Here is a 22,560-nt window from a genome sequence, read left to right as displayed (position 1 = left end):
GACACCTAACCGTGGGTGGGTCCCACTGGGTGTAGGAGCGCCTCCCCTCCCCCAGCAGCCCCTCAGGGGTGCTAGTCACAGAGGTCCGGCCTTTACTTTTGCTCCCCCTTCCCTCCCTCCCGCTCCTTCAGGACCCGCGTGGCTGGAGGGGGCCTCGGTGGGCAGAGGGTCAGGCCCGGGATCTCAGCAGGTTCCTGGGGGTCCAAGTGGGCAGGGGAATCCTGGCCACGCTCCCTTTTGATCCTCTGCCCTCCCAGTGGTTCCCCAATTTCTCCCTCCGGGCATGAGATCCCTTCCCCTCCCCCAGTCGCCTCTCAGGGACGCCAGTCGCATCTCACCTCCACTTCTCCTCCCCCTTTACTCCCCGCATGCCCCACGTCGTACCCAGTCACTGGGGGTTCCTCCCATCCCTAGGTGTTCGTGGTCCCCCACAGGTGCCTGGTAGGTGCCCTAGTTGTGAGGAGATGCGAATTCTGCATCCTCCTGGTACGCCATCTTGATTCTGCTCCCCCTTTACTAATTCTTAAATCTTTAGTCTTTGTTCAGGAGAAACTATATTAAGGAAATATGAAATAGTATTATATAAGAAAACCTTAAGAATAGAAGCTACAGGGGCTTCCCTGGTGGCGCAGTGGTTGAGAGTCCGCCTGCCGATGCAGGGGACACGGGTTCGTGCCCCGGTCCGGGAAGATCCCACATGCCGCCGAGCGGCTGGGCCCGTGAGCCATGGCTGCTGAGCCTGTGCGTCCGGAGCCTGTGCTCCGCAATGGGAGAGGCCACAACAGTGAGAGGCCCGCGTACCTCAAAAAAAAAAAAAAAAAAAAGAATAGACGCTACAAGCTAGAAATAAATTAATATACAGCAATTTTTATTCATTGATTTATATTAATCAATCAAAATTTAAATGAGTCACCTAAAATTGAATAAGCATAGAGGAGGGATACAGTTATGAGTTTACGTAATGAAAAATACCCAAGTATTAATTAGATATATGAAACTGATCATTAACTTCTCCTGAAAGTAAACATGTATACGTATCATGAGCAAAAATACAAAACACATAGAGAATCTCTGACAAACCACCTCTGCAAATCTGCATATATATGCTTATGCATAGAAAAGCTATATAAAGGCACTAAAATAAACTTACTAGTCACCCTTTTTCTTTTATACTTTGATTAAAAGCTAACTTTTTTTACAACTCTTAATAAATATTAATTAAAATAATTCACTGACCAATTTATATACTGGAATTGTTTGAGGCCTATTGGAAATGTTATTTTAAAAATGTCTGTTGCTTTAAAACCATTTAAAATTTTAAAATCATAATATTTTTTGTATTAAAAAAGACAAAGGAGATAAACCCTTCAATTTCTCTTCAATTATCAAATAATAACTTCTGTTTATGACCCATCGTGTTGGGTCCTCAGATGTCAGGGTTATTCACTGAACCCTGACTGTTGTACCTTAGAGTAGCAAGAATGAAGGCCCCTGGAATTATAGCCATGACACAGCTTTTGATGGAAACTATAAAGGAGCATACAGCCTCTGTGTGTAGCTCTGCAGACCTCAGTTACAGAACTGAAATATCTCAGCTGTGCCCTGTCTCAGTTTGTAGTTCTAATGCTGTTTACACAACCTTTCATCCAGATATGAATTTTGATATTACCGTGTTCCAAAATGGTCTCTAAAAGATCTAGAACCAAATGCATCGGGTTAAAAGTCATTTGTCTTGACAACTGAGATATAAAAATGGAGATCAGGTTATTAGAAACCTGGTCTCTGTGACTCTTTTATATAAAGGGCTGATGAAAAATCAGTTTTATATGCCCATGAAGCAAGCGGTTTTATATATTTAGATGAGGGAGGTGGGTTTACAGATTCATCCCCAAACAAAATAAAATATTTACCTTGTTGAGAATATAGACTTTAAAAGCATTTTTTCCTTACTGTATCAAAGTGAATGTTTTATACAAGCCACAAAAGGAAAAGACATAATGAACATCTGTGAAATTAAAAACGAATTACTTTCTGCAGCCTTGACTAAACATCCACTGTAACCTAAAGAGAATGTGTCTGAGTGTACTTGACGTCCTGAAGAATACTATTATACTATTAAAATGCAGATGCTGGTTTCTATCATTTGTAGGTATGAGAACAAAGCTAAATGCAAAAGAATATGCGTAAACTTATTTCTTTAAGAATATGAACTCATTTCTTTCAGACTTTAGTTCTTTTCCTGTAGGGGTGTAGGAGAAAGCAAAAAAACCAACAACAACAAAACCCAATTATTGGCCCTTTTCAGTATGATAGGTACAGGTTGCCAAGGGGCTGTAGTAAAAAGACAGAAACAGGCAGACCTGGATTTCAGCCCAGCTCTTATGTAGCTGTGCAGTGTTAAGCTTATCACTTAACCTTTCTGAGCCTTAGTAAACTGGGGTAATGCTTACCTCGAAGGTTTGTTACATGTAATCTTACATGTGGTATGTGTTCAGTACATGCTAATGGTCATGCTAACAGATGGAGTTGATTGTTGAAGGCATTAAATTAGACCCTATGAAACTGACATTTTTGTAGATTAAAAAATGGCCATACTTCAGATCTCATTGTAAGGTGGTCCCCTCTTAGGAGCCTCAAGGGCGCTGTTACAGTGGGGCCACAGTGTAGACGGCAAGGTCAAATTCCTTGGTGAGTTTTCAGTCGATGGTCAGGGATGGCCATATTCATCAGTGACTAGTTTATAAGATGCTGAAATAACATCCACAACCATGGAGCTCGGGTCTCTTCAGCTATCCCACTGCCTACTGCCTACACAGACAAATATTTTATGTTTCACCTAAGTTAGCGTGTTAAACTCACTGCATTTGAATGGTTACAGCACTATTCTAGAGTCACAAGGGCACAACAAGAATGGACACCAGCACACCGTTTTGCCCACCCTTTTTAATAACATCAATAACATAGGCAAGCCTGTCTAGACTTTTGATGATCCATGTACTCTCCTTAAAGCTCTATTTCAAGGTGCTTTCCATATTGTTGATTTCCTTCTCAGTCACTCTCCTTTGCCCTTGAGGCAGACGTTTCCAGAAATTTCCACTCAGCAGGATGTAGAGGAAAGGGTTGATGCTGCTGCCGGCATAGCTGAGACAGATGGAGAGGTAATAGCCCATATAGAAAGCCAGCGTGGGCTGCTCTGTCTGTAAGTTCACCAGTTGTATCACGTGATAGGGGGCAGCACTCAAGATAAAGACCGCCACCAGCACCAGCACCGTCTTCGTCAGCTTCATCACTCTCTGCCTTGGAACACTGGGATTGTAGCTGTAGTGGAAACATTTGGAGAGACAGGACACAAACAACCATAGAAATTATGGGACAACAATGTCTCAGAACTTTCTGGACAGTTCAGAATGGCTATGTAGTGAAATGTGAAGCTCATTTTTCTTCTTACTTATTTGGAGCACTGTGAAAATACTCTTTTTCAGCCCTGTGAAAAATTGCCTGAATTTTCCAAAGCTGGACCATTTCGAGAAACAAAATAAATTACATAGCAGTGAATTATAATCCAAAGTATCAAATAAAGATATATGAATCTGTACTGATATAAATGATTGAATAACATGGGAGAGAAGCGACAAACCTTCTTTACAGAAAAATTCCAAATAATATATGTAGATACTCCCCTTTCCAGGAGACACAGCTTAATTCTCACCCTCCTTTCCCTCTTGAGGGTGGGCTATACTTAATGACTCGTTTCCAAATAATGGAATAGAGAAAGGGATAAGTAGTCATTTTGAAGTGAAGAAACCTCGTAAACACTACCTTAACCTTAGAGTCTCATCGTGATACGTTATCGGACAAACCGAGACTGGGGGACATTCTACAGGATACCTGACCAGTACTCCTTAAGTACAGTACTTAAGACTACAAGGTTATGAAAAACAAGGGAAGAGTGAGAAACTGTCACAGACCAGAGGAGACTGTGGCGATGTGTCAACTAAATGCAGTGTGGTCCCCTGGATTGAATCCTGGAGCAGAAAGAGGACTTTAATGGAAAAACCAGTGAAATCCAACATAGGGTAGAGTTTAGTTAATAGTGGTGTACTAATGCCATTATCTTTGTTTTGACAAATGCAACATGGTAAGATGTTAATGGGGAAACTGGAGTGAGGAGTATATGGAAACTCTCTGTACTACTTATGCAAGTTTGACATTTGACATTTAACATTTTTCTAAAATAAAAAATTCTTAAATTTCCCAAATTTCATCATGTTATGTCATATTTAGACATTTACTAGAAATTTCTCTGGGACATGACAAGCAGATGAATAAGCCTGGGAAATGGCAGCTGAAAATCACTCTAAGATAATGATTCTTCTGCAGTTCATCAGAGTAGGCACCATCATTCCTCTAACTTATTGCATTTTTAGGGATAACTGGACTGTATGAACTTTGTTTTATAAGATGCTCTTAGCATTTCTGAGAAAGGTGTTGGGAGCAAAGTGATCTGATTTGGAGAACTGTTTTAAAAGGGTTCAAGCGTCCTCTCCAGCTGTCGATGTTGTAATATTCCATATGATTCCATTTCAACCTTCTCACCCGTGATACATTTAGAAGCTAATTTTTGTCTATAACTGTGGTTGCTTCTCTTTCCCATTCTAAATAGACCACTCTTTTTTTTTAAAATATAATAGTGTTTATTTATTTTTACTTGTTGACAGTTTGCTTTATTTATTTATTTATGGCTGTGTTGGGTCTTCGTTTCCGTGCGAGGGCTTTCTCTAGTTGTGGCAAGCGGGGGCCACGCTTCATCGCGGTGCGCGGGCCTCTCACTATCACGGCCTCTGTTGTTGTGGAGCAGAGGCTCCAAATGCGCAGGCTCAGTAATTGTGGCTCACGGGCCCAGTTGCTCCGCGGCATATGGGATCTTCCCAGACCAGGGCTCGAACCCATGTCCCCTGCATTGGCAGGCAGATTCTCAACCACTGCACCACCAGGGAAGCCCTAGACCACTCTTTAATAATGTAATAATTCCAAAGAATTTAAAGAAATCAGAAAAAATGTCATGGGCCAATAGAACACCTAAACCTTTGGTACCAGGGTTTGCCACAAATTTTGACTAATGGTGGTTACATTTTTCACATATTCTTTTTTTTTAAATCTTCACAGTGTTACATATGGTGTGTGGGGAAACCCCACAATCTTGTCTTCTCAAAAAAATACAGTAATTTATTCTAAAGACAAATTTTAATAATGATTTTTTAACCTAACATGTTGTATAATCACTGACTCATTTGAACAACTTGATATGTACAATTTCAAGTGGAAAATAATTTAGATTTATTCATATAGTTTTAGAGACAAGTATCATTAAAGGTCCTTCCTAAGTTTATTGTCTTTAGGTAAGTCTTTGGTTTTATTTAGTCCTAATTAACCGTGTTCTAAGTATTCAAATATTAATGAGATCCTCCTCCCCACACTACAAAAACCCCACAAAAATTAAAAGGTTATAAAATATACACAACATCTAGGATATTTACATATGTACACAACTCTGCAAAATGTACAAATAAAACATTTAAATAACAATGCTGATGACAAATACAAAATTATTCTTTAAACAGAGTCTTGAGTTCTGTTTACATTTTTATGAAACCATTACATCAGTGATTACAATATTTATCACTGAGAGATCCTCAAATAGCTGCTTCAGAACATGACTTATTTTCAGAAAATGCCTTATATAGACATTAATGCCCATATGTCTGAGCTTGGCATGTTTCAGGTGACTAATGCTTAAGCTTCTATTGTAGACATCTTAGATCTCTGAATTGTTCTTTTAACAAATAAAACAAAATAAGGCATACACTTACCATCTGGCAACCTTATTCTGTTGATACATCTCCCAGGTATAGCATAAAATTAAAATATAGCACACCAAAATCAAGGGCAAAGGGAAAAAGAAAGTTGTTATCGTCAAATACAGAGTATACCTGTAAAATGAGAGAGAAGACATGACTGTTACATTCACAACGCTAGGGACTTCTACAGTTTATGATTCTGTGATTTTTCAGGGCCCAGAATAAAAGTGCTTGGGGGAAAAGTTAAGGCTCTCTGGGTACTTTCACATACAGAAGTTCTGCTTTTCATTATTCATAGACAACGACTCTTCTCTAGCCAGCTCTTCTCAGTAGCCAATGCTACTGCAGAGTGAGTACTGCAGAGTGGGTGAGGGTGCTTATTATCATTATATTTAGTGTTATTAACAACAACAGGCAACAGGTGGCATTTGTTATGTAGTAGGCACTATTGAGGGTGCTTTACAGATTTTAACCCATTGAATCTGTGCATCCCCAGGAGTACAATGCCATTAGCATCTTCATGTTACGGAGGAGGAAACTAAGGCACAGAGGGGTTGAGCGGCTTGCCCAAGGTTACTCAGCTAGTAGGTGGCAGAGGTGAGATTTGAACCCAGATACTCAGGCCAGCTCCAGAGCTCACGCTTGTAACTGAGACTCCAGGTGGTCTCTCAAAGGGCACAGAAGAGGACCTGTTGTCAAATCAGCCGGTCATTTTCTCAGTGCTCCACCGGGGGGAACCCTTGGGTGGGCCAACTCTGTTTCTGCCCAGACACCGGGTATCCTCCTTCCGGGGCAAAACCCTTGTGTGGAAGAAGGCAGCTGGCATTGGGTGGGTGTGGACTGGGTGGCAGAGAGAGCGCTCCGGAGCCAGAGGGCCTCTGAACGTAGCACACGAGTCCCAGTCTCCGTTCACCGTAAGGACTTAATTCTGGCAGGAACAACAGAGGCCAGAACCTCAGAATATCCCTTACCATAGCCAACCGAAAAGAGCAGGAACAGCTGTCGCTGCAAAAGAGTCTCTGCTTATGTGACACAGGCCAAAGTCATGTAGTCATATAGTGAGCTTCAGGTCCTGCTCTCCTTTCAGACCGGGTGCGGCCAGGTTAATTTATCAGCCCGCGGTGATTAACTATCATTTCACCTTTAGATGAGCTGACGCTTTCTGTCTGTGAGTGGAGCCACTGCTGTTGTGAGAAATAATGAATAAACAATCATGGTATCGACGTTGCACTCCTCTGGAGACTTTTTTGTTGCTGGATTTGTAGCCTTGCTGGGCCTCTACCTCCATCCCTCTCAGACTGTGTCTATGTGATGCAGAAATGACTCATCTATTTGACAAGTGGTAGACTGGGAAAAAGGGATCTGCCAGACTGACTTGCCATAATGTATGTTAAAAGCACCTAGCACAGTACCTGACCCTTAGCAGGCGATCGAAAACTCTTAGTCAGAGATTCTAATGCTGTGTTCAAAATTTCAATCAGAAAAATTTCGACTTAATTTTTCTTTTCAAATTAAAATGTAATAAATGACTATGTTGGTTGCTGTACTAGTTTCCTGGAGCTGCTGTAACAAATTACCACACACTGGATGGCATAAAACAACAGAAATTTACTGTCTTACAGTTCTGGAAGCTGGAAGTCTGAAATCAAGGTGTTGGCAGGGTTGGTTCCTTTTTGGGGTTTTGGGGAGGGAGTATGGGCTCCAGGACTTTTCTCCTAGCCTCTGGTGGCTTCTGGCAATCCTTGGTGTTCCTTGGCTTATAGACACGTCACTCCAGCCTTTGCCTCTGTCTTCACATGCATCCTCTCTGTGTCTCTTCAAATCTCCCTCTCCTTATCAGGAACCAATCATCAGATTTAGGGCCCACCCTAATCCAGTAAGACCTCATCTCAACTTGATTATATCTGCAAAGACTATTTCTAAATAAGATCGTATTCACAAGCATTGAGAGTTAGACCTTGGATATATCTTTTCGAGGGACGCGAGCTGCGTCGAGCAAACTCCAGCTGCATATCGATAAGGTGTGAGTCTCATAACTCCTAGACCCTTTTGGAAAGTCTGCCCCTCCCTTGGTTGCTGTGCTCCTATAGAATCTGGCTGCCATGGATCTTTAAAATCCACATTTAAATATATTTGCACCCACTGAGGTTACATGATTAAACTCAGAATCTTCTTCTAAAGGTTACCCTCTCCTTAAAATCAACCTATCAACTTGATGGTGGGAAGCAGAGAACTAAGTGGGGAGACCTGCCCGAAGAGGATCCCCAAGGACACCCTTCGCGGTTGCTCACGTGTTGACAAGGAGTATGAAGCACTTCAAGATTTAATTCAAGTCTATTCTTCTTAAGTTTTAACAACCTACTAGAGTACATCGTCAGGGGATGTTAAATCAAAGTACAACTCTCAACGCCGTCATTAAATCTGATGACCTTCGAGTAGACCCAGTCAGGCAACGCAAGAATAAAGGAAGCTGCCCAAAGGCCCAGATTGATGCGGCTTGTCTTGTACCTTGTTCTCCAACTCGTCAGTCTCGGTTGGACGAGAGCCAAGTACCTGCAAAGCCGGTTAAGAAGGGTTTGGGAACAATCAATAAAAGCACTGAGCTCCAAGGATGAAAGGTTCATGACAAGAGTAAATTATTAGTATTATTATCCTCCCTGAAGCACACCTCTATCAGGGTGAAAGAAAGTTATGTTTTTTAAGAGCTGGCTGGTACCTGTAGAGAAAACAATTCTTGACCCCGTAAGTCTGAATAAACCACTCACTGATACACAGCTGTCACTTACATGAAGACCCTGAAAATGGTAAGATTCTGCTGTGCAAACTTTTTCTTTACAGAGGTACTTTCCTTGCACAAGAGGCTCTGGAAAACTTTGTCTCTGAATGGGGATTTCCTCCAGGAGGGCAGGACAGGAGGGAGGGTGTACCAATGTGGGACAGGAGGGACGGTGGCTGATGTAGGACAGGAAGGAGGAAAGTGCGTTGGCTGGTGGGAGAATCCCCAGCAGCATGAGATTCAGGCACCTGGGACAGACATCTTGCTCAGATGGCTTTAGAGTTAGTTCCCCAGGCTCTTGGGGGCTTAGTTCACAGAAATCACAGTGAGAATTAACAAACGTGACTAGCAGACAATACAAATTCCTCAGGAAACGTAGGCTGGAGGGGGTATGTGGACTAATTTCATGGGGAAGGGGTTCTCTCTTTTCTTTTTTCTATTTGGATCCAGAAAAAAGGATAATCATTAATCAACCTTGAAATCCTGATATATCAAACATATTTGGTCCTCCAGCAAATCCAAGAATAATTTTTCAGACACAGCTGAAAGCTAAAGCATGAAAAAGAGAGCTCAGATCCAGAGGAGGTATTTGAGAAAGCACAGTTTTGCTGGCAGTCGGGGGTGTAGGAAAGCAGCATTAGTAGACATTAAACAAATGTCAAATGTGGTCAATGGTCCTTTAATTTTCTCCAAGATTTTGTAGAGCTACTTAAGGAAGATTTATGAAAATGGAAAATTCTCCGTCTCCTTGCTCTTTCAATTTTGCACAAGAGGTAGGACGTTTTGCACTCACTTAGGGGACCCCTTGCCATGCAGGGACAGGCTTGTGACCCCGGGTGCCTCAGCCACCCCTCCTTCCCCACACTGCACCTGCGTTACCTGTCGCCAAGGTGAGAAAGCTCCCTTCCCTTCCTGCTGAGGAAGGGAATGAAGTAGTGATTGTACAGCAACCCTGCCATCATTCTGTCTGGGATTAAAGATGATGGAGTCATGGCATCAATCGGTTAGGGAATCTTCTCTCATCATCTCCCCAACTGAAAACCCTTCAATGGCCTTTCTTTGTCTTTTAGATAAAATTCAGAATTCTCACCATGACCCTTGACGTCTTTCTCCCTCCGGCCCTCCCTGTCACTCAGGCTGAAGTTCGTGCCAGTCTCTCCCTGGCCTTCCTTCAAACTCTGTCTCTTTCAGCGTCAGGTACATGCTGTTCTACCCGCCTGGCAGGACGTGCCTCTCCTTCCTCCTGCTTCTACTCTGAGTCCCCATTTAGGTCTCCCTCTCGGAGAAGCTTCCCCTGACCACTCGCTCTATACGAGGGCCCATGACTATAAATGCGGATCGTGGGGCAACTCTACTTTTCCTTCTAGTAGGTATCATTGTGTGGAAATACACATTTACCCGTGTGACTCTTCACGGTGTAATGTCTGTCTGCACCTCTGGAATGGAAGCCCCATGAAGGCAGGAGCCTTGGCTATTAGTTTAATGCTGCTGTACCTCCTGTGTCTGGCATCGTTCCTGTCATACAGTCTGTGCTCAATACATATTTGGTAAATGAATGAATGGGGAATTTTGGCTCCTACTTACTGACTTTGTTGTTATTCTAGAAAATTTACTAAAGAAAGTAACCACTAATGAAAGTCTAGGTAGCTTTCACCTAGAGGCAAATATTTTTCATATTTTGGATGTTTATAGAATTTTTTGGTATTGCTTTAAAGATAGGAGCCCTCTCTTAAAATATTCCACACACTTGCAGTTATTAATTAATCAGAGAAAGAAAAATGAAAGAGTTATGGGAAACACTTGAGTTTTATGATCCATTAAATTGACAATTCAAATAAATGTATAAACAATAAGGCATACTGGTGGCACTGACATTAAGTGCTGGCATTACAGAGAAAACTTCATTTCTGTTTTACAGAATTATAGATTTTGTTGAATTTTTGTGAATTTAGTAGAGTTAGAACTGCAAGAAATGCCACGGGCTGGGGGAAAGGTTCAGTTTTACAAAATCTTTATTTGTCTCTGGCCACGTGATCCTCTAAAGTGAGGGCAGGGAGAAGGATAAAGGCCTGAATGTCTTAATTTGAAAGTAAAATTTTAGCATTCTGTGTCCATAAGGTTAAAAGAAAAATACACACTATTCAGTTGTGTAAGATACACACACACACACACACACACACACACACACACATACACTCAGAAAAAACCTGTGAACATTAGCAAATGTTCTGTGGTCTGTTCTAAGGCAGACAATGTTCTTTCACTGTATTTGCAGTAAGAGGTTTACCGAAGGGGTACAGTTTCCCCTCTTTAAAGAAAAAGCCGATACTCTCCTGCCTTCATGGTAGGTACATGGTATGAAGAAGCTTTTCTCCTTCTGAGAATGGGATCACAATGGTGAGGACTATACTTTAGGTTGCTTTTCTGCAGTGGTTCCTGCCCCGCGCAGGGCTCTGGTGTTGGAACCCTGGCAAGCTCACCAGGCTTTACTCCACACACCATCAGCATTGGTGGCATCAGCTGAACTAACCAGATCGACCTACCCGGCACGCAGATTAAAAAATGTGAAGCTAAGTATAAGTTGAGAAGTATACTCTACATATTTTGATAATTCTTTTGTAGAAAAGCAGCAGGATATAAAAACTGCATTAAACGTTACCATCATTATTCACGTCTGAATAATAATGATCCAGGGAATGATGTGTATGGACCCCGCTATCCCTTTGTTTATCCATCTGAAGAACTGCTCATCCCTTCCCGATCCCAAAGGCCCACTTGGAAGGGTGAGAGAGGCAGAGGTCAGGAAAGAGTCCTTGATGGACTCAGGGAAATTTAACACAGCCCTCAAGACTGACATTCACTCATTCATTCATCAGTAGTTTTTGAGCACCCGTGTGCCAGGCACTGTTACACAGACACTAGTGTAGTGACCAAAGACCCTGCCTTTGTGGAGTTTACATTTGATGATCAGGGAAGGCTAGACAAAAACAACACACATGCATATCTTTGTACACGAAATATATTAACATATGTAATATATTCGAAGCAAGGGAGAAAGAAAAAGTAGATCAGAGCAAGGGGGACCAAGTGTGCTGGGTTGGGCTTGGGGTGGGAAGAAGGTGGATAGAGATTTCAAGTGGGTTGCTCTGTTGTGCTTTCTACTGTTGTCTTCAGGGCTTGTTTCTGTTTGGGGAATGCTGCTAAGAGCTGGTGTGGAGGTCCTGCCATCTGGGTGATGCAGGGCACATCCTAGCTTGCACGCTTCCTAAAGAAACCAGGTGGTGAGGTAGTTGCCAGCTACCTGCCATCTCCAGAGTTGGACAGCCTGCCTCTGAACTGGGCTCCATCACTCACTGGCTCCACAGGCTCTGGCCATCACCATTATCTCCTTGAATAACATTAGCTTACATAGGTGGAGAATCTGGCTTTGGCATGTTCTGGGATACAGTCCAACAAATTTCTAATGATGTCAATGGCAGTATTTGCATTAACCAATCATAATGATGAGTATAAAGGATGGTCCTCCTGGTATTCTGACTTCTCTTCATAGCTGTTTAAGAGCCCACTACTCCACTGATTCCTTTAAGCTGCTAGGTGATAACAAGGGTGTGTGAGACATTGAACTTACCAGAAAGAGCCCTAGACAAGGAGTGAGGAGACCTACTTCAGTTCTCAGCTCTGCCACTGACTCTCTATGTGCCTTTAGCAAATCCCCTCACTTCTCAGGACCTCTGCTTCCTTCTTGCAAGAATGATGGGTGGTGGTGGGGCATTCATTCTGGTCTCCAATATTTCATGATTTTATGGTCTTTTTTTTTTTTTTTACATCTTTATTGGAGTATAATTGCTTTACAATGGTGTGTTAGTTTCTGCTTTATAACAAAGTGAATCAGTTATACATATACATATGTTCCCATATCTCTTCCCTCTTGCGTCTCCCTCCCTCCCACCCTCCCTATCCCACCCCTCCAGGCGGTCTATGGTCTTCTTTTTTCTTGCAGTCAATTGTAAATAAAACTGAGATAGAAAAAATGATTGGGAAAAAGGAGATGTTTAGTGTTTTAAGTTTTCCATGAAAAAATTGACCTCTGTGAAAGTTGGAAAAATATTACCTGATCTGTCCTACAATGAAACAAACAAAGGAAGAGGAACTTTGCTATTACAAACCAGCACTGATGTTGCTTAAGTTGGGATGACCTTGGGGAGGTACAGGCATCTCTGAATTATTATTAATTCATTAATATTAATGTATTTATTTATCATTAATGTATTTATTAATTATTATTAATGTATTTATTATTAATGTATTTATTAATGTATTTATTAATGTAAATATTAATGTATTTCATAGTCTCTTCACTTACCTGTCCACACTCATTACAGTCATGATGGCACTACAGGCAAACTGGTTGCAGGTATCCAGGGATGTGATGTTGGTGCAGAGAGGACCCCAAACACCCACTCTCCTCCCCGGGCCCACTGGTGAATAAGAAAAGGCATTCCCATGATGTGGACCAGATCAGCCACAGCCAGGTTGCAGATATAAATGTCAGGAATTGGTTTTTTTCCTGGACCTGAAAGAAATGGAGGGAAACCCGAGGATTGACATTGAAAGTACACACCTTTAATTTATGCCATCTCTTACAGATTTTCAATTGCTAACATTATTTTAAAAGTTAAAAGGAAACCGTCACAAATGCACATATGAATGCTTGTGTATATTCAGACGTTTTGAACTATTTGATAACTAACTGCAGTGGTTTAAAAATATGTCCACAACTTCTTTGATATTGCTTTCAAGAGCGGGGGCCTAGGGCTTCCCTGGTGGTGCAGTGGTTGAGAGTCCGTCGCCGATGCAGGGGACACGGGTTTGTGCTCCAGTCCGGGAAGATCCCACATGCTGTGGAGCGGCTGGGCCCGTGAGCCATGGCCGCTGAGCCTGCATGTCCGGAGCCTGTGCTCCACAACGGGAGAGGCCACAACAGTGAGAGGCCCGTGTACTGCAAAAAAAAAAAAAAGAGCGGGGGCCTAATTCCCTCCCTTTGAGTGTGGGTTGGACTTAGTAACTCACTTCTAACGAATAGGATGTGGTGGAATTGACAGTGTGACATTCAAAATTTGGACATAAAGGAATGGTGGGGTTTTCTCCTTGCTCTCTCTTGTATCACTTTCTCCGGGGGAAGCCAGGTGCCGTCTTGTGAGGTTACTCAACAGCACCATGAAGAGGTCCATGTGGAAAGGAACTGAGGCCTCCTGCCAACAACCAGTACCAACCTGCCAGACCTGTGAGTGAGCTCCCTTGGAGTAGATGCTCCAGACCTAGCCAAGCCTTTAGATAGTCCTCTAAAGATGGACAGACAGCTTGACCAACTTTTTGAGAGACCCTGAGCCAGAACAACCCAGCTAAGCTGCTCTTGGATTCCTGACCCTCAAAACTGTGTGAGAGGGACTTCTCTGGTGGCACAGTTGTTGGGAGTCCACCTACCAATGCAGGGGACACGGGTTCGAGCCCTGGTCCAGGAAGATCCTACATGCCGCAGAGCAGCTGAGCCCGTGCACCACAACTACTGAGCCTGCACACCTGGAGCCTGTGCACCGCAACAAAGGGGGGCCGCCACGATGAGAGGCCCGTGCACCGCAGCGAAGAGTGACCTTGCTCGCTGCAACTGGGGAGGGCCCGCGTGCCGCAGCGAAGACCCAATGCAGCCAAAAATAAATAAATAAAAATTAAAAAAACAAACAAACAAAAAACTGTGTGAGATAACAAATGTTGATTGTTTTAAGTCACTAAGTTCTGAAGTAATTTCTACATAGCAACAAATTATACCAACTCTAAACTCACTCAGGCAAAAGACTTTGTCTTTACCTAGCCCTAGCACCAAATGTAGCTGAATAGGGAAAATAAATGTTTCCATCTTGCAATGTTTTTTTTTCCCCCACTGAAGCTGTAAGTTCAAATCCTAACTGAGGCCATTGTTAAAACAATTTTCGACCATTACTTAGAAATATTCCAATAAAATTTAACTCAATAGAAAAGACTATTAATTAAGACCCTGAAATCCAGAGTGTGGAGTAGAAATCTGAAACGAGTGAATTGGTGGAGGGCACTGAGAAACATCTCCTGTCAAATGTTGGGGGAAGTGAAGGCAAAATAATTTTCTGAGAGCAGAAATTGAATTTAAAATTCAGTTGCTCCCTATCTTCAAAGAGTTGGGGCATTCAGTAATAAACAGGTATCATCTTTATCTGGGAGATGCTATTTATTAATTCAACAAACGTTTTATTGAGCACCAATTATATGTCAGGCATAATATTGTGCTTTGGGCTGCAAAGCTAAATCACCTAGAAAGTCTAACATCAAGGAGCTTATAGTCTAGATGTGTAATAAATGATCACGTTATAACGTGATGAAAGAAAGCTAGAGAAAGCACAAGGAGCGCATACAAATGGGCCTCTACCCCCTCCCCTGGGGGCAGTCAAGGCAGATTTCTTGGCAGAAGTGACATCTGTATTGAGGACAGATAAGAATTTAAGTAGCACATAAGAATTAGCCCTAAGATTGTGCCACAATTATTAGTTCACCCTGGATCCGGGTCTATTGCTCTGTTGTTTGGAAGCTAGTGTGTGTCTTCATTATTCAGGGACTGCAAATTCTACAGCCTGTGAACTTAATATTTAAGCCATCAAAGGCTCATGTGAGGCGTCAGTCAGGGCCAGGATATTTTACCCAGGCCATGGCAGCACACACTATATGGGGGAGTTACTGCTGTGAGTCCTTATTCAGCAACCACACTTTGGGCATTGTTGATGCCACTAATACAGCAGGTTGGTTCCTTGTCCCCAGGACGTTGGTGGCTCATATCAGAAAGACCAAGAAGGAGAAGAGACTTGAGAAAAAAAACATGTCAACCAAAAGAGATGCTAAATGACTGTCCTTGGTCTCTAATCCTCGTCCTCACCAGACCATTGGGAGTAGGAGATGGAGAGGGCTCAGGGGAGAGGAACTGATATTAGAGGTCAGCTGGAAGGAGTTCCACGCTAAAAAACAAAAACAGAAGCAAAGGGACTTCCCTGGTGGCGCAGTGGTTAAGAATCCGCCTGCCAATGTAGGGGACACAGGTTCGAGCCCTGGTCCGGGAAGATCCCACATGCCGTGGAACAACTAAGTCCGTGCGCCACAACTACTGAGCCCGTGAGCCACAACTACCAAAGCCTGTGTGCCTAGAGCCCATGCTCCACAACAAGAGAAGCCACTGCAATGAGAAACCCGCTCACTGCAATGAAGAGTAACCCCTGTTCGCCAGAGCTAGAGAAAGCCAGCGCACGACAAGAAAGACCCAGCACAACCAAAAATAAATAAATAAAAATAAATTAAAAAACACAAACAAAGCAAAAGCAATAATAAAAAACCCTATAAATCTTTGCCTATTAAGTAGATGTTATTTCCATTTGAATTGGGGTATAAACCACAAGTGGTCGCTTAGGTCCTAACTGCAGCAATTAGATCCATGGCCCTTGCTCTCCTCCAGGTAGGCACCCATCATTTACTGATAATGAATTATGGAAATTCCTTTGTTGAGGACAGTGCATGCCATTAACCTGAAATACAAAAGAATAAAATAAAAGTGTTTCTACATGATACTCTGTATAGCAAAAGAGAATTCTGAAGCCAATGATATATTTATCTGGGCATAAGGTACTAGGGTAATAAAACTAACACATTATATTTATTATTACTTTTTTAAACTGAAAGTGACTGCATAGAAATTAAAAATAATTAAATAGAAATGGTAAAATTTCTAACTATACCACTTGCATTCTTTTCTTAGGTCTAATTTATCTTCAGATTTCATGTTGCCAGACTTCATTAGATTTCTGTCTCTCATGAACCAAACACTAAAAAAAATATGTAAATCAGTGATCATTTCAGCTAACGTGTTTTTCATATGGTTAATATGGCCATATCTAAATGCTATGATAAATTAAGGTATACCACAATCCCATACAATAAATGATAGAGTTGTTACAAATCATACTTTGGAAGAATATTTAATCAAATGGGAAAGTACTTATTAACTAAAAAAAAAAAAAATCAACTATGTACGTAGTATGACCCCAAATTTATTTAGACATTTGTCTAAAAACATGCTGAAATAATATGTCACAGTAATCCCAGTGATTATCCACTTGGTAGTAGTAGTATGACTGATGGCGACTTTATTCTTTGTATTTTTTAATGTTTAAAAAGATTCTATTAAAAACATGTTTACCTTTTGCAATCAGAAACAGCGATATATGCAATGGGTTAAATAAAACTAAAAAAATATATATAACCCCACACAAGCAGGATGATGCCTTGCTGATCAGCCTACTCTCAAGCCCACTTTTCACCCTTCTGCACTTTGTTCCTAGGTCTTCTTGCCAACTGGCTTTTGTTTTGTTTTGGCCAATAGGAAGCACTATTGGAGGGAAATTGGAGGGTAAGATGAGAGGAGAGGCCAGGGTATTTCCTTCCCCTCTCTGCTGTTGGCATCTCTGGCAGTGGCTGCATCCCGCTCATGGCTCCACCTTCCTCCTGCAGTTCCCGCTCCATGGTCCCAGATCCCACTGTGGCTACAGCTTCCACCAGGCAGCCCAAACTTCCAAGATCTGTAAAACCACTTTTTTTCCCTCCATTCAGCTCAGGGCCAGGAGAAGGGTGGTGGTGTTGGGGCAGAGGATGGTGGTAGGACATGGTAGTACCTTCCTAATTTTGTTTATCTCTGGGTTGCCTCACGAGTCCTTGTTTGGCATTTAACTCTAGTTAAATTATATTCCTATTGTGAGTGTAAAAATTAATAAACAGAAACCTCAATTAAAATGGAGTTGGGAGGCCAGAAGCGGGGAGCTCTCATGCCCTACGATAGCAGAGATCAACAGAAGAAAGACTTCTTGCCTGGCAGGAGCTTAGCCAATGAGAGACTGTCACCACTCAGCCAGTGACAAGCCACTATATTTTGAACTCTCAATTTCTCCAATGGACTCTGTTTACTACAGCCCTCCCAACTTCCTTTTCCCCCTCTGTAAAAGAATCCTCCTCTCTCTGTTGGGTGGCACTTGCATGTGGCTTGCCATAGTTGCAGATCCCCAATTGCAATACTTTGCTGATCTTGAGTAAACTAATTTCTGCTTCAGAAATAACTGGTAGTTCATTTGTTTAAGGTCAGCATGAGGCAACACCAATGGATTAGTAGTTATTTCATAAAGCACTGTGCTGAGAAGAATTGTGAGTCATCACACAGGCGCTACTAAAGGACAGATCTGTGTGATTAGACATGACTGCCAAGGGTGGGAGAGTTTAGAGTAGAGTGACGTATTTGCCAACCCTGCTCTAGATACACAGTGTAAGATATATAAAGAGAACCTAATTGGAAATTCTAGTTTCATTTCTGTGCCCTCACTTATTGTGTCCTTGGGGAAGACATTCAACCCCTTTATACTCCAGAGCTGTCTTGGTGCATTGGACCATAGCAACAAGGGTCTCCAATCAACTTTCCAGTTCATTTGAACAGATGTGACTGGGAGGTTTTGTAGCATCTAAAGCATAGGGTATGTGTACAGCAAGGGTGTGGGTCAACTCCAACTCCAGCTGGCACCCTGAGAATGGTATAGGGCTGGGTCAGAGGGAGCACTAAGCTGAGTGGGAAAAAAGAAGAGGCCTTGTTCTAAGCATTTCCCATCTCTGTCTTAGCAACTGGTATTCCATCATTAGACCATTAGTATTCCTTCAGGAACACTCACTCTTCTTCCTGTAATCTCTGTATAAAATGTAGACACCATGGGGAGGGGTTAAAAAGTAAGATGTTTCAGTAATTCATGATTTAGTGTAAATTAGTTGACTTGACAGCCAGTTGAGGGCAGGGAATGAAAGAATGGGAACGTTTTGTTTATAGGGAGACAAGACATCCTTTAGAGAGCCTCTGCCCACTCAAAGCCGTCTGTCAGTAGACAGGAGAAAGATATGTCCAAAACATGGGGGTGGGGGACTAACGGAGAGAAACATCATCGCCTTTATTGAACGAGTTTCCCAGGACCCACTGTGGCCATGGATAATAGTTGAGTAATGGGGGTGAGTTCATAAGTCTCTCTCCCAAGAGCAAAAGGGGAAAATTTTACGTTTTAATTGGCCCAGTTTTCCTCCTACATTTTAAAATCTGGCTTCCTTTAGACCTGCTGTGAATTTAAAGTATGACTGAGTAGTAATATCTGGCTTCACTACTTTATAGTCACCCTCCTAATGCACAAATCGATTCTTAAAAAAAAAAAAAGTCACATAGGACACCTTATTCTGGAAGCTCCACCTTCCGTAAATCTATTCTTTCATACATTTTTGTAGTCTTCCTTTGGCAAAGTCAGAAGTTAGTTCATTTCTTGCTTTCCAGCATCACTAATGATCTTACTATTGTTCTATTCATTCTCTTTTGATACAAGTATTTATCATAAATGGGAAAGTCCTAAATCTTCTTTAAATGCATCTAGTTCTCCTTATTTTTAGTGTAGTCTTCATAGTTTGAGCAATCTATATGTTAAGAAGGTAACAAATAAAAGATCATGGCATAGCCAGACTCATCAAGAAAAAAAGGGATAAAACTCAAATCAATAGTTAGGAATGAAAAAGGAGAAGTAACAACTGACACTGCAGAAATACAAAGGATCATGAGAGATTACTACAAGCAACTCTATGCCAATAAAATGGACAACCTGGAAGAAATGGACAAATTCTTAGAAATGCACAACCTGCTGAGACTGAACCAAGAAGAAATAGAAAATATGAACAGACCAATCACAAGCACTGAAATTGAAACTGTGATTAAAAATCTTCCAACAAACAAAAGCCCAGGACCAGATGGCTTCACAGGTGAATTCTATCAAACATTTAGAGAAGCGCTAACACCTATCCTTCTCAAACTCTTCCAAAATATAGCAGAGGGAGGAACACTCCCAAAATTATTCTATGAGGCCACCATCACCCTGATACCAAAACCAGACAAAGATGTCACAAAGAAAGAAAACTACAGGTCAATATCACTGATGAACATAGATGCAAAAATCCTCAACAAAATACTAGCAAACAGAATCCAACAGCACATTAAAAGGATCATACACCATGATCAAGTGGGGTTTATTCCAGGAATGCAAGGATTCTTCAATATACGCAAATCAATCAACGTGATACACCATACTAACAAATTGAAGGAGAAAAACCATATGATCATCTCAATAGATGCAGAGAACGCTTTCGACAAAATTCAACACCCATTTATGATAAAAACCCTGCAGAAAGTAGGCATATAGGGAACTTTCCTCAACATAATAAAGGTCATATATGACAAACTCACAGCCAACATCATCGTCAATGGTGAAAAACTGAAACCATTTCCACTAAGATCAGGAAAAAGGCAAGGTTGCCTACTCTCACCACTATTATTCAACATAGTTTTGGAAGTTTTAGCCACAGCAATCAGAGAAGAAAAAGAAATAAAAGGAATCCAAATCGGAAAAGAAAGTAAAGCTGTCACTGTTTGCAGATGACATGATACTCTACATAGAGAATCCTAAAGATGCTACCAGAAAACTACTAGAGCTAATCAATGAATTTGGTAAAGTAGCAGGATACAAAATTAATGCACAGAAATCTCTGGCATTTGTATACACTAATGATAAAAAATTTGAAAGTGAAATTAAGAAAACGCTCCCATTTACCACTGAAACAAAAAGAATAAAATATCTAGGAATAAACCTACCTAAGGAGACAAAAGACCTGTACGCAGAAAATTATAAGACACTGATGAAAGAAATTAAAGATGATACAAATAGATGGAGAGATATACCATGTTCTTGGATTGGAAGAATCAACATTGTGAAAATGACTATACTACCCAAAGCAATCTACAGATTCAATGCAATCCTTATCAAACTACCACTGGCATTTTTCACAGAACTAGAACAAAAAATTTCACAATTTGTATGGAAACACAAAAGACCCCGAATAGCCAAAGCAATCTTGAGAATGAAAAATGGAACTGGAGGAATCAGGCTCCCTGACTTCAGACTATACTACAGAGCTACAGTAATCAAGACAATATGGTACTGGCACAAAAACAGAAATATAGATCAATGGAACAGGATAGAAAGCCCAGAGATAAACCCACGCACATATGGTCACCTTATGTTTGATAAAGGAGGCAAGAATATACAATGGAGAAAAGACAGCCTCTTCAATAAGTGGTGCTGGGAGAACTGGACAGGTACATGTAAAAGTTTGAAATTAGAACACTTCCTAACTCCATACACAAAAATAAACTCAAAATGGATTAAAGACCTAAATGTAAGGCCAGACACTATCAAACTCAGAGGAAAACATAGGCAGAACACTCTATGACCTAAATCACAGCAAGATCCTTTTTGACCCACCTCCTAGAGAAATGAAAATAAAAACAAAAATAAACAAATGGGACCTAATGAAACTTAAAGCTTTTGCACAGCAAAGGAAACCATAAACAAGACCAAAAGACAACCCTCAGAATGGGAGAAAATATTTTCAAATGAAGCAACTGACAAAGGATTAATCTCTAAGATTTACAAGCAGCTCATGTGGCTCAACATTAAAAAAACAAACAACCCAATCCAAAAATGGGCTGAAGACCTAAACAGACATTTCTCCAAAGAAGATATACAGATTGCTAACAAACACATGAAAGAATGCTCAACATCATTAATCATTAGAGAAATGAAAATCAAAACTACAATGAGATATCATCTCATACCGGTCAGAATGGCCAACATTAAAAAATCTGGAAACAATAAATGCTGGAGAGGGTGTGGAGAAAAGGGAACACTCTTGAACTGTTGGTAGGAATGTAAATTGATACAGCCACTATGGAGAACAGTATGGAAGTTCCTTAAAAAACTAAAAATAGAACTACCATATGACCCAGCAATCCCACTACTGGGCATATACCCTGAGAAAACCATAATTCAAAAAGAGTCATGTACCAAAATATTCATTGCAGCTGTATTTACAATAGCCAGGATATGGAAGCAACCTAAGTGTCCATCATCGGATGAATGGATAAAGAAGATGTGGCACATATATACAATGAAATATTACTCAGCCATAAAAAGAAACGAAATTGAGTTGTTTGTAGTGAGGTGGATAGACCTAGAGTCTGTCATACAGAGTGAAGTAAGTCAGAAAGAGAAAAACAAATAGTCTATGCTAACACATATATATGGAATCTAAGGGGAAAAAAAAAAAAAGGTCATGGAGAACCTAGGGATAAGATGGGAATAAAGACACAGACCTACTAGAGAATGGACTTGAGGATATGGGGAGGGGGAAGGGTAAGCTGTGACAAAGTGAGAGAGTGGCATGGACGTATATACACTACCAGACGTAAAATGGATAGCTAGTGGGAAGTAGCTGCATAGCACAGGGAGATCAGCTCGGTGCTTTGTGACCACCTGGAGGGGTGGGATAGGGAGGGTGGGAGGGAGGGAGACACAAGAGGGAAGAGATATGGGAACATACGTATATGTATAACTGATTCACTTTGTTATAAAGCAGAAACGAACACACCATTGTAAAGCAATTATACTCCAATAAAGATGTTAAAAAAATAAAAAGAAAAATAAAAGATCATGGCAAGGCATGATAAAAATATTAATATAAATTGTCTTACATTTTTTGGAGAGCAATTAAAAAAACTGTTAGATAAATTCCAAGCTGAAAAAAATTAAAACTAATTTACTTTCAAATACTTTTGAGAGATTAATAAATTTTTGAAGAGTAATTTGCAAAGAAAAATATCAACATCCTAGCAATAAAAATAAAAATTCAGTTGCTTCAGATGTTTTTTGAAAGATTAAAGGATTCATCTTAAAGGTT

General features: G+C 41.1%; 1 protein-coding gene across 1 annotated transcript in view; it reads right to left on the bottom strand.

Annotated features, from left to right (window-relative positions):
* Nucleotides 1–847: 847 nt before the first annotated feature.
* Nucleotides 848–22,560, bottom strand: part of MCHR2 (melanin concentrating hormone receptor 2) — a 35,130-nt gene continuing 13,417 nt past the window's right edge. Inside the window, 6 exon segments of the mRNA XM_004264859.4 lie at nt 848–3,318; nt 5,871–5,990; nt 8,221–8,254; nt 8,257–8,411; nt 12,998–13,085; nt 13,088–13,201. Of these exon segments, the coding sequence (XP_004264907.2) occupies nt 3,012–3,318; nt 5,871–5,990; nt 8,221–8,254; nt 8,257–8,411; nt 12,998–13,085; nt 13,088–13,201 (818 nt within the window). The 3' untranslated portion in view covers nt 848–3,011.

Source organism: Orcinus orca, chromosome 12 (genome assembly GCF_937001465.1).
Source record: "Orcinus orca chromosome 12, mOrcOrc1.1, whole genome shotgun sequence".
NCBI lineage: Eukaryota > Metazoa > Chordata > Mammalia > Artiodactyla > Delphinidae > Orcinus > Orcinus orca.
This window is presented reverse-complemented; position numbering and strand designations above follow the sequence as displayed.